Source organism: Melanostigma gelatinosum (assembly GCF_949748355.1).
Source record: "Melanostigma gelatinosum genome assembly, chromosome: 11".
Classification (NCBI taxonomy): domain Eukaryota; kingdom Metazoa; phylum Chordata; class Actinopteri; order Perciformes; family Zoarcidae; genus Melanostigma; species Melanostigma gelatinosum.
Window position 1 is genome coordinate 1,450,074 of NC_136644.1, and position 12,698 is coordinate 1,462,771.

The 12,698-nt window shown below is 45.6% G+C and overlaps 1 protein-coding gene across 1 annotated transcript; it reads left to right on the plus strand.

Annotated features, from left to right (window-relative positions):
* Positions 1-1,969: 1,969 nt before the first annotated feature.
* Positions 1,970-11,630, plus strand: LOC306785234 (interleukin enhancer-binding factor 3-like). Its single transcript, XM_079279525.1, has 20 exons — positions 1,970-2,064; positions 2,544-2,686; positions 3,095-3,206; positions 3,693-3,886; positions 4,021-4,189; positions 4,300-4,471; positions 6,384-6,475; positions 6,943-7,038; positions 7,166-7,277; positions 7,369-7,466; positions 7,547-7,655; positions 7,755-7,895; positions 8,973-9,163; positions 9,400-9,519; positions 9,642-9,773; positions 9,882-10,031; positions 10,257-10,377; positions 10,499-10,537; positions 10,699-11,028; positions 11,220-11,630. The coding sequence occupies exons 2-20, from the start codon at positions 2,577-2,579 to the stop codon at positions 11,312-11,314; spliced, it is 2,583 nt and encodes an 860-aa protein (XP_079135651.1). The 5' UTR covers positions 1,970-2,064; positions 2,544-2,576; the 3' UTR covers positions 11,315-11,630.
* Positions 11,631-12,698: the final 1,068 nt, after the last annotated feature.

Genomic DNA, 12,698 nt, shown 5'->3' on the forward strand with positions numbered 1-12,698 from the left:
AACATCATGAATCAAGAAGGTTGATGAGCAGATCTTTGTGATTCAGGCTGAATTCAGTTGCTGTTTCCTTACAGGAGATAAACTACGACTTTAGACGCGGTGCAGGGCTTCAATGAAGTACTATTATTACCAGCTTCCTATTTTATCTCTTTCCTGCCCTGCATCATCTCTTTCCAACCACATTTGTGGCAGAAACATTGTTTGCTTCCTAATCCACATGGCTGGCTGACCTGAAAACAGGTGGTGATATCTGACCCACTGCTCATTTAACACTGTGCTGGTGTGTCACGCACAGAAACACCCTGCATTCTGTTCAACAGTCCGTCTATAAGCAGGCTATCAAGGTACTTGACATCAAGCCCAGACACTACCACATTTGCAACATCTTGCCCAAATACCATCTTCTGTGTTGGGATAGTCTTGTCAAATTCCATAATAGCTGCTTAACCTTTAAAATTCTTAATGGCCTTGCACCTCCCCCGTTGAGCACTTTCATAACACAAAAGACCAATAGCAGACTAACCAGAGCAACAGCTCGCGGGGACCTAGTGGTCCCAGGCAGGAGAAGCAAGTTCAGCCAGCTATCATACTCTGTCACAGCTTCCGTCACCTGGAACACTCTCCCATCACACATAAGACAGAGCACCACATACAGGTTCTTCACACACAACCTCAAAGCCTGGCTCATTAACAACCAGGTGTGTCAGCACTAACAGTCTCATGCCTGCCGTGTCCGTATGCAGCCTGCCTGTCTGCCTGTCTGCCTGTCTGCCTGTCTGTCTGTCTGTCTATCTGTCTGTCTGCCTGCCTGCTTGTCTGTCATGTTTGATCCTGTGTCTGCAGGATTGTATTGCACAGCTCTGTTTGCTTGTTTTTGTGTTGTTGTCTTTTTAAACAGTTTTTAAATGTTTAAATGTTTTTAGCGGCTTCTAACACCGTGCCCAGGGACAACGGTTGAAAATTAGCTTTTTTAGCTAACACTGTCACATTTACAGTCATGTTTTTATTAATGTGTGCTGTCGATTAATGTGAACTGTCCCTGTACAAATAAAATCTTAATAATAACACCTGGACCACGCGTTATACAAATACATGTGTACGCCTACACTTTTAATAAACAAAAATGCATGGTACCTGTGTTATTTACAAAAGGTTACAGAGTAGTAGTATCACATGCAGTTTTAGTTTATGCAGTACAGGAATATGTTAAGCTTTAAGGAATTGCTAGTTCGAGTCTTCTTTATATCAGCGTGACTCTATCACAGTAGGTGGCGGCGTGCAAGAGTTGTTCTTCCAAAGTTGGATTAGAAGTTTTTCAATTGTCAATGTTCAACTGTCTATTGAACACACTGATGTTTATTTATTTAAGTTTATAGGACAAATACTAAATGCGTTCGTAAAATTCCAAACTTTAATTAAAGTGACGTAGTAATGCACATTCTCTCTCTCTCTGTTCAGTCTATTTATAATCTGTCATTTTTCTATGCTGGTCTATTCTGTAAACTGCTCCTACCATTAATATTGCAGTGTCACCGTGTAAGAAAGCAAAAACATATTACGCCACTGGGTGGCAGAATACAATATATATATATATATATATATATATCACAAATTTGCCACAAAAGGTAAAATGTACATAAACATAATATTAATAGTATGCAGCGATTATACAGTATTGTATATATTTAGTTGTTCTATAGACTTAAATAAACAACTTAGTGTCAGTATCAGACTCTAATACAGGGACCAGCTGAGGCCATTGTACCTGTGTTATTTACAAAAGGTTACCAGGTAGTATTATGCACATGCAGTATTAGTATATGCAGTACAGGTGCGAATATGTTGCGGTTTATTGAGGAATAGTTAAAGTCTTCTTTATATCAGCGTGTGACCCTCTCTATCGCAGTAGGTGGCGGCGTGCACCTCAAAGTCTGTTTGTAGCTCACGGCCAGTAAAAACCAAAGAAGAAGAAAGACAGACGTCATCCTCAGGCCTAGTGACCCTTTGATGGTCGGTAGCTAACGTTACCGCGAAAAGGTCTTTCGTACTCGCTCGTTGTCAACGGTAAGCGTCAACTACTCAAGTAACGTTAGCTAGATCTTACACAGACGTCAGGGGTGTCGACACCTCATGACACGTTTACAATGGCTGCGCTGACACGCTAGCTAACGTTTGCTAACGATAGCTCGCGCGCATCAAGTGGGCAGTCAGTGCTACAAACATTGACGCTAAGCTAACTGACGTTAGCTTTCTGTCACAGTACTGTGGTTCAACACAGCATATCAGGATGGGCAGGTAAATCACGGGACCGTTAGGCAGCCGTGTGAGGTCGCCTGTGTTCATTCGAGGTGGACTCAACTACAAACACTGATGCACGCGCTGCTCAGCGCCGTTTGTATCCCGGAACTGATTGCGTAACGTTAGCTTGTTAGCTGTCAGCAGACCCGCATATGTTAAAGTAATTTATTGCATGTCATTTGATTACACACTGCCAATGATCTACCATTCATGCGCAGATTAACAGGTTGTTGTCTCCCGAATAGGGTGCTAGCTTTCGATCCGAAAGTCGTGACGGCATGGCGGCCGCTGCAGAGCAGTGGGACGAGCACCAGGCGTACGACGAGCTGCTGTACTGGGACAGCCTCATCCAGCAGGGCCACCGCCTCCTACCGCACGACTTTGACAGGTAACGCACAGCGCGGGAAGGCTTTCTGCTCAGTAGCCCTTCAATCACAGATAAAACACAGATAAAGAAGCAAGGCACTTTAATTGTATAGCCCAAATAATGATGCTAACTCTATGTACTTTATATTAATGTACATATAACAAGTAAAATGTGCAAGAGAATACAACCACGTTTTTAATAAGTTAATAGTAACACAGTGAAAAAGCTAAAGCAGTCGAACACCACAAGCACACACATTCATCGTTTTAAATCTGAGAAATATAAGTTTTCTGTTTGCTTCGGGTCGATGAAGCCTTGAAGGGTCTTGCTAAATGTTCAAAGTGATGATTGTCGTGTTACTGCATTGTTGACGCCCTGCTGGAGCTCGTCTCCAGAGCCGTCCTCATTTTAGTGACTTCCTCTCTCCAGATACGAGGACCTGCGTTACTGGTACGACTGCCTGTGCTACGAGGAGGAGCTGAGGCAGTACCACGACTACATCGCTGTTATCGAGGAGATTGAGGACCATCGGCACCATGAGGTTCTTGTTTCACCTGTTTAAGACCCCCCCCCCCCCCCCCCCCACACACACACACACACGCACACAAAGACTTGATAATTTATAGGCTTTTTAATTTGAGTCACTTATTCTGCTTCTTTAAGCCTCCTCACGAAGACTGAGCATCTAATTTTTTCCAGTTTCTTTTGCACGAAAGCACTATTTTGTGCATGTTTCTTTTTTCCAAGTGCTTTTAAAACAAACAAACATGCACTTCCCAACTGTTACCATTAATATTTAAGCTTCCTAATTCAATTTTTACTTATTGTATGAGATTGGAATACATCCAAGTAGCGAAAAACTGATCGAGGAACGCCAGAACTGCTTTTGTTGAATAGTCCTATATTCTAAGTTATTTCTGTAATAAATAGATTATGATTCCAGTATAAACAAAAGATAGATTTTCTCTCTACACTCTTGTTCTTTTCTCTAACGCTAACCTTTTCTTATTCTCATTTCCCAATTAAGGAAGCTGCGGCCCCACAGGTGCGCACGGGGCCACATGATCGTCACGTGATGGCGAAACACTCTGAAGTGTATCCTTCACCAGAGGAGCTGGAGGCGGTGCAGTCCATCGTCTCCCGCGTGGAGTGCGCCCTCAAGACTGTGTCCGACCAGATGGACACCCCGAAAGACAGCAAACAGAATCAAGAGCCAGGGAGGTGAGCAACATGTCCAAATGGGCTTCGGCAGTTTAACAAGTTTATCAAGTGTTCAAAATGAGTCTTTTTACTCCACAGTCCTCTCTCTTTATGTAAATAATTCAGTTATTCTTTTCTCCTCTTCACTATGAAAGTGGTGACTCACAAGATCGTGTCCTGCGTGGAGTTATGAGGGTCGGCCTGGTGGCCAAGGGACTCCTGCTGACGGGAGACAAGGACTTGGAGCTCGTGCTGCTTTGCGCCAACAAGCCGACCATCGCTCTGCTCAAACAAGTGGCTGAAAAGTTAACTGCACAGTTAGAGGTAGAACTGATAAACATTTCACAGATTTTAAATGAGATTGTAGTTGTTTTCTAGATATTCAGACTCCCTCTCTTCGTTCCCTCATGATTTGTTGTTCTTTTTTTTAATAGGCAAATTCAGCCGGGACATATACAGTCAGCCAGTGTCCAGAGGATGCAGCACTGGTTGTGACGAGCACGAAGGAGTCGGCCCTGACGCTCACTATCCACCTGACATCACCTCTTCTCAGGACAAAGCAAGAGAGTAAAACTGCAGGAGAAGAAGAGGAAAAGGAAGAAGAAGGTACGTATGTTGGTTGAGTCTTCATCATCAGCTGCCACAGCCTGATCTGTGTGTCCTCAGTGTGCTGACGCTGTACTGCTCCACTGATCTGTAACTCCAACACAACAAATGTCGTCCGTCTTCATCTCATTGGCCCTCAGTGGAGCTTGTACAGTGACTGTCTCAGACCGATGCCAGTGACCAACCAATGAACGTTGGCTCTTCACTGACTCCAGAGTCCTGTCGTCGTTTTGGGACAAACTGGCGTTTGCCGGCACTACACTTCCTCTCTAGTCGCTGATGCATTCTGCACGTGTTGTTGATAACGATGCCACAGTCTTCACCAAAAAAACAAACACGCTGTTTATTCTTGTTGAATGGATTTCATGTTTAAAGTGAAGGCTTTTCAAGAATAACAAGTTAAAGCGCGCATTGCATGTCCTTGATGCTGAACATATCAATTTGGCACCAGCTGCAGCAAAACTGATAAATATATATGTGTGTGTTTATGAAACTGACAATAAGAACATCGAATAGAAACAATCAAATCCCGTTTGTTTATAGATCAATGTGTTGGTTAGTGGGGGGTTTATGCATGAGATGTATTTATTTGGTAGTCTAAAGCTTCAATAAGATAATCTAAAGGTCGCGGGGCGCGCTGAAGCCCCACCAACAGATCCATACCGGTCTCTGTGCAGTTTCAGTCCTTTTACTACGCTGCAATTAAAATGGTGTAATACCTGTAAACATGAGTTTTGCTGCCACGATCGTTCAGACCTGATCACGTGCAGTGCTGACACTATCCAATGCATTGATTCACTCAGCGGCATTACGCTAATTACCGTCAGCAAAGAACCGCGTTCAAGCCATTCAGCTCGTAGCTCCTCCGATCAGCTGCTGCTCCACTCTGTGACACGCTGGAGGCTTTTATCCAGCTGATCCCATCGAGTCCACGTCCGTCTAATTCTCCCAGTTTATCTTACATTCATATCATATCAACAAGTTAAGCTTACCCACGTGGTATTTATGAAACTATATATAAATAAAGTGTGCCAGATTAAGTAGGCTACATCTGTTATTGTATTGGATCAGACTCAACATTGTTATTAGTAACATATATAATGTAATTATAGTTACTGGTAAACACAGACTCTTACTAACAGATGTTACCATAATATCCCTATATTTAAACTTTCCTGAATAAGGAATGCGTAGTGCAGATAAATATCATTTCAGTTCAATATTACTGTGATTTTGGCTGCTGTGCAGCGCTGCTGTAAGCATACTTCACAGATGGCAATCTGTTTTAAAGTTTTTAATCTGATCTGTAATTCGTGCAGAGTGGAAACCAGCAGAAGTCTAAACCCTGCTGGGGATAGACCAGCAGAACTATACTTGAACAAAGCTGGAATGGCCACTTGTATTTCCAATCTTTCATAACTTAAGGCCATCGCTGTGAGACGAGGGACTCCATCAGTTTTGCTGCAGTGTGGGGCAGACGTGAAGATTATCTAAATGCTTGTGATTTACCTTTTAGTTTGAAGTTTTTAGGAACGCTGGACCTTTGACCAACTGGACACGCTGTCTCAGGAGGGGGGAAAGCAGCAAACCCAAGCTGAGAGGCGGAGGGAAGGGGGTGTCTACTGTAGTTTCCTGAGTGCACACATTAACAACATGCAATACAATGTTGTACATGTGTGCTGTGTCTTTATGACATGTTTTACTTCCACTTTTCACTCACTGGAAAAGTGAGCTGGCCTCTGGCCGGTGACTATCGGTCTCGTGGGGACCAAAGATGTCCACATTGAGTACTTAGGACCCCCTTTCCCCGCCGATGCCGGTTTGGGGAAAGCTGCTACTCCCCGAGCTGCGAGACAGAGCCGCCCCCCTTGGTCAAACTGTACCTTTTCTTCTTACCCCACCTCGTCAATAGCAACGCGAACAGTCAACGATGCGCCGGACGTTCTGGACAGGCAGAAATGCCTAACTGCCTTGGCGTCTCTCCGCCACGCCAAGTGGTTCCAGGTTTGCATTCACGTCCTTATTTGTACATAAGGTTGAGCTATTTCTGTGAATTGTCTCTATTTATTTGTGATTTGGAGACAGTAGCACTTCTGAAATGTGCCCTCAGTTGATCCGTAATCCTGTGAAAGAGGAAAGTGAGTCGGAGGTTTCAGAGTTTTCCTCATGAAGAGTGATCTGCTGATCCATACCAATGACACATTTGGATAAATCATTGGTATAGACGCCAGCATATGAGTTGATTTATCAAAATGCCCTCTTGTCATACTGAGCTCTCTCAGCTGTTTGTCCACAACAAACGGCACATGTGGACAAAGCCGTGTGCTCATGTCTGTCTGAACAGTTGTTGACTTGGAGACGGTCGAGCTGTTCTGACCTGTCTGTGCTTTGTTTTCGGGGCTGGTTTCGTGAAGCCTCGGAGCACAGGGTGGAGCGCCTCCGACTCAACTGGCTTTTGTTTGTGTCTCCAGGCCAAAGTCAACAACCTAAGTTCTGCCGTCCTCGTGATCCGGATCATGAGAGACTTGTGTAACCGTGTTCCTACCTGGACGCCGCTCTCGGGATGGGTGAGCCTTCACATGGCATTTAAGATGTAGTTGTGTATAAATCGGTGCCAGCTCCTCTCTAGCGCTTTAACTCAAACCTCGGATCTTGATGAGTCGTGTCTCTACTGTGCGTCTCATCTCCACACAGCCTCTTGAACTGCTGGTAGAGAAGGCTATCGGTACGTCTGAGAGACCAATGGGAGCAGGCGAGTCGCTGCGCAGGGTCTTGGAGTGCGTTGCATCCGGAATGCTCTTGGAAGGTGAAACTTTTTATTGAGCTGTAAAACCTGAATGGACGTTTGTACGATGCCGTCAACATTAATGCGTTGTGCTAACTGTATCTGTGCAAAGACGGCCCGGGAATAAAAGATCCATGTGAGAAGGAAACGGTCGACGCCAATTCGTATCTGACTCTGCAGCAGCGGGAAGACATCACGCAGAGCGCTCAGGTAACGAGAGGATACCGAGACGTGCACCAAATCACACTCCCGGTTCTGTGCGTCGTCTCTTACTTTTACATTTTGCTTAGTTTGCCTTGAGGCTGTGTGCATTTGGACAAATGCACAAGGTGTTGGGGATGGACTACAAACCCATGAAGCCGCGTAAATCAGCGGGATCCAGCAGCAGAGAAGGCTCAGGTACCCGGCAACCTGTGACCGTTACCGTCTTCTGTGCGGTTCACTAAAAGCTTCCACGAAACCTTCTGTTCTTACGCTTGTTTCTGCTGTTCCATGCAGCCCAAATACCACCGGCTGGACACTTCAGCCTGCCGTCCAAGAGACCGTACACAGAGATGGAGAAGGAGGTGGAGGGGCCACAGCTCAACAGCAAACAGAGGAAGTTCCTCAAGTTCCAGAAGCGCTTTCAGAGGAAATCATGTTAGTAATGAATATCCGAGGCCCTGGTGCAGGCGGTGAGCCCTTCTAACTGTGAGATGAGCTGTGGATATAATAACTCCATGTTAATATCCACACACCGTCAGCCTGACATGTTCCAGGTGTTATGATATACAGCTGTATGTTGTCCGTTCAACTATTACACCGAGTGTAATTTAGCTCTTTTTATTTTCCATCCAATTCGTACAAATACATCCACATGCATTGAGGTGCCAGTTTATTATAACACTGCTAAATCTAATGCAGTGTAGGGGTGTCCCCGACTCATTTACATAGTTGAATCTGATTGGTCAAGACTTGCCTATCGTCCATTCAAGCTGCAAACAGCTGTTTCTAAGCGCCTCCAGCTGCTGATTTGAACAGAAAAACATTCATAAATTCTAAATATATCCAGCGCTCTTACACTAGGTTTTTATGTGAGTGCTCTGATTTAATGAATGTATTCTTTGATTTTTGAAAGTCGCCTTATGTTGTCATTTTGCCTTTCTGAGGCTGTCGACAGGAGGCGGCTGCGACGGTCCCACAAATTTGGATAGTACAACTTATGGTGATTTATTCCTGCACACTAAGGACGTTGATTGACAGCGCGTGAGTTATTTTCTAATTTGTATTAAGTGTTATTAATCGTCTGATATTTATGCCAAGATGGGCAACGTCTTGATTTATTGGGAGAAACCAAACAATAAAATCAGACACTCGGCACCCCCGCACAGTCAGAATGGAATGATCTGATGTTTAATAACCAGATTGAGATTGGCACGGTCACCCCTAATGAAGCCTAATGTCTCTGTCCTTAATAAATTGGCAACACAATGTACATAATTATTGATTATTACAGAGCAGCAGGCTTTTATAGTTCTGTGTATTTCTTAAGTTTTTCAGTTCACTGAACCAGGAATGTTCTGACCCTGCTAATAGAAACTTGATTATCTTTTGATGGGCTTTAGAAATATGCAATTTCTATTTTCTTATTCACTTTTCTCTTTGCCGGGTTAATCTCTATTTAATTTCAGCGCTCGTGATTCTGCCGTTTCTCTCCCCGTTCCTTGTTCTCTGTAGTCACAGATGACTTCAGCATGAACGCCGTGATGCGTCTGAACCAGTACAAACCCGGCCTGGAGTACCGACTCATATCTCAGACCGGTCCGGTCCACGAGCCGGTCTTCACGATGGCGGTGGACTTAAACGGGAAGCCCTACGAGGCGACGGGGCCCTCCAAACGAGCTGCCAAACTTAACGTAGCCACCAAGGCAAGCCTTTCGTGTTTCTCCCTCTGCATCCATCCAGGGTTCTGGTGCAGCGTCGTGTTCATCGCTTGCTCTTACTGGCTACAATGACCAACCCAAATTTGACTTCTTTGTTGGTCTGAATTGCTGTTGTAGTTTCAGTGATTGGGTCCCATCGACGTTGAACACGAAAACCAGACGGCAGATTGAAGGCATTGACGAGGAAGAGATGTTGATGTTTTGACTCCTGTAATTCGCAGGTCTTGCAGGATCTCGGTCTTCCAACAGGCTCAGAATCTAAAGCGGAGTCTGCTGGTGATGTTGAAGGAACCCAGGAATTAGTAAAAGCTGCCAGCGCGGCCTCTTCTACATCAGAAGACGTATGGGTCTCTCTTTTTAAAAACTCCCTTACAATGAAGCCGGCTTTGCTTAAGTAAAGTGAGCGTGGAGGGTTTGTAGTCGCGTGTGTCACAGCCACTGTTTGTCCGTTTGCTTTGAACAGAGCGGTCAGGGTCCTATCTTGACCAAAAAGGGCAAGAACCCTGTGATGGAGCTGAACGAGAAGCGCCGAAGCCTCAAGTACGAACTCTCTGCCGAGACGGGGGGCTCCCACGAGAAGTGCTTTGTCATGGAGGTGAGTCGGCGGTATCGTGTGCCAGAAACAAGACCACCAAGATCATCGAATGATTTCTGTTTTGTGGTGAGCAGTGAACACAGAAGTGACGACGCTTGTTGTGTGTAGGTGGAGGTTGATGGGCAGAAGTTCAAAGGGAGAGGCTCTAATAAGAAGGAGGCGAAGGCCCACGCTGCCCTCACTGCTCTGGAGAAGCTGTTCCCAGACGACGACGCCAACAGAAGCTCTGCGAAGAAGAAGGTCACGTACACTGACATGGTAATTCATCCAGGCGTTGGAGTCTGTACGTGGATGTGCACCATTTAGAGTGAAGATGGCTCTTGATATGTTGTGTGCTGGGGCTTTACGGTGTTGTAAATGTACACATGCTCACTGAGGGAATCGTTCCTTTGTATCTGAATGGAGGAATGCATCTCTCAGCGCTCTCTTGCCTAAAAGCATTCGCTCTTTACAACAACTCTTCTCTGGTTTCCCGTCCGACAGCACATCCCAGGGTTCGGCACTATCCGCGGCATTCCTTCAGACTCCGGGACTCGAGGCTGGGGTCCCAACAGAGGCCGGGGCCGAGGGAAAGCGTTCCTACCGGGACCCAGATACAACAAGAGTAAATGCTTTGGCTTCCTCTCGGTGTCGGCCTAGTTCAACAATAAGATCCGTTTAAAGTACACGTCATACACCTGTAAAGAAATAACTAAATAGTCATTTCTCTCCTTTCATTTTAAAAGCCAACTACAGCTATGAGGGCAACACTGGCACCGGTTATCGTAAGTGTTCACCTGAATACACCGACATATTCTCCTCTGCAGTCGCCTTAATATCACATCGGTCTCGAGTTGTACTCCTGTCATGCCCCCCCCCCCCCCCCCCCCCCCGGGTTCTTTTTACTGACGTGTTGATTGCGGTTTGTATTTCTCCTCTGCTTTAGATAATCTCTATGGTAATAATGCAGCGAGCGCCGCAGCCAAAGGCACTGCATCAGGCAGCAACGCTGGCTACGGCACCTTTTACCCCGAGGGCAGCAACACCTTCGCCTCCCCGCCCGTCGCCAGCGCCGACCCCAGCGCCCCGCAGGCGGAAAGCTACCAGTCGATGCCTCCTCCTGCTGACCAGGAGAGCCCCTACAGCTACGGGTATGGAGATGAGAAGAAGAAGATGCTGACCCAGGGTCAGAATGAGGGCCAGGGAGGAGACTACTCCATGTACAGCACAGCTTACCCCAGCTCGGTGACGGGTGGACAAGTGTACAATAACTACGGTGAGTAGAGACGCAGCACGTTGAAATCCACTTCTGCAATCAAATCCACTGCTTTGTCTCTTCCTGCTAGTGCTTCTTATGCTGCATAAATGATCCGTCACTGCATTCATGTCACGTTTCAACATCGTGTCTTAAGAGGAAATGCATCGGATACATAAAGTAACGCCTTCTGGTGTGATGTCGCTCTACAGGCTGGGGAAACCAGTCCTCTGGGAATGAGCAGGGATACGGCACGTACCAGGGCTTCGGAGGAGAGAACTCTGGATACAGCGACATGAACTACTAATCAGCACATCAGTTCAGCCTTCATCGCCGCACTTTGTTGTGTTTTCATCTCACTACTTTGACATCTGCTGAAGAAGGTTGCAGGTCCCAGATGCAGGCTTCTGATTCAAAGATTCCCGTTCTCTTCCTCGACGTCCCTCGTCGTGTCTGTGTCGACATGAGTGTAAAAAATAAGCCATGGCTTGTTTCTAGGGTTGTTGTTTTTTAATCTAGTGTACTGGTTCTGTATCAGGTTCTGGTTTTTAATTCTGCTTGTAGCTGTGTGCCATAAAATGCTCAAATCTTTCTTGTAAAATAAATGACTTTTTTTGGAGCAATGTTTCTCAGCATGCGTACGCTAATTCATGCACGAATACAAATAGACTTAGATGTTCGATAATACCTTTTTAATTACTGTGATTGATGGAGCTCTGATATCAAATGTCAGATGTTGTCTTCAGCTTTCCCGAAAAATACCAAAGATATTCCTCACGTCGGTGTTATTGGCAATGTTTTGCAACACCCACTGTGAGCGGCTTCTGCAGCGCATGCGGCCGCTCCACAGTATCGAGCCAGTCTAGCGTGCACGTAGTATCACCACGTAGTATGCGTGGTGCTCGTACAGCAGTGTGGCTGGCAACAATTAGATGAAGCCTCATTGAGCCCGGTGAGGAAATGAAGTCATGTAGTTGCAAACATAGATCGTGTTCCTTGTGGGAGAATATTGAAGCGCACAAGTGGATACGGACATATGTCTAACAGGCCATACGCATTGGAGGTGTAGTTATAAGAATGGATGTAAATATCTACCGCCATTTCTTTCTGAATATATGCTGTATACAAATTAATACATATTCAGAATACTTGTCAGAATTTCATATTACTCTTCCATAGAGATTGTGAGACAATAATAGTCATTGATTTAAGGAGGCTGAGATATCCTTTTAGTCCGTAGTATGAGTCAAGCTCCAAAACCACTGGGTCCTACATTTCCCATGATGCCACTGCCCTGCATCTTCTGTGAGACCTTCCTGCCTGAGGGTGCATTTAACCTGCAGCGGTGGGGATGCAGGGGATGCTCACAACCGGACCTCACGCTGCAGCGACCAAGAGCTGTACAACAGCCATGAGGGAACAAACAAGTCAACTTGGCCATGAACTTCGTGTGTAAAGAAAGAAAGGGAGCGCCCCTTTAATCAGGCCTGCACGTGTGAGCAGCACAGGTTTAGAACGCTGCTGTCGTCGGCATCTTGCATGCTCGCTGCTCTTCATCTGGCCAAGATGCTGGATTCAGGACTGCAAAAAGCAAATTCACAGTTTAAAATTGCACTGCCAATGGCTTCTACTGTTCAACAGATAAGTATGCGCTCAAAGGTGAGCAGAGGGCAGTGAGTTCTGTTTTCAGT

Bases quoted from the DNA above. Each gene is read 5' to 3' on its own strand.
- LOC306785234 (XM_079279525.1), top strand. From the start codon at position 2,577: ATGGCGGCCGCTGCAGAGCAGTGGGACGAGCACCAGGCGTACGACGAG. The intron at 7,278-7,368 runs GTGAAACTTTTT...ATCTGTGCAAAG, and splicing joins ATCCGGAATGCTCTTGGAAG to ACGGCCCGGGAATAAAAGAT. The intron at 9,164-9,399 runs GCAAGCCTTTCG...TGTAATTCGCAG, and splicing joins AACTTAACGTAGCCACCAAG to GTCTTGCAGGATCTCGGTCT.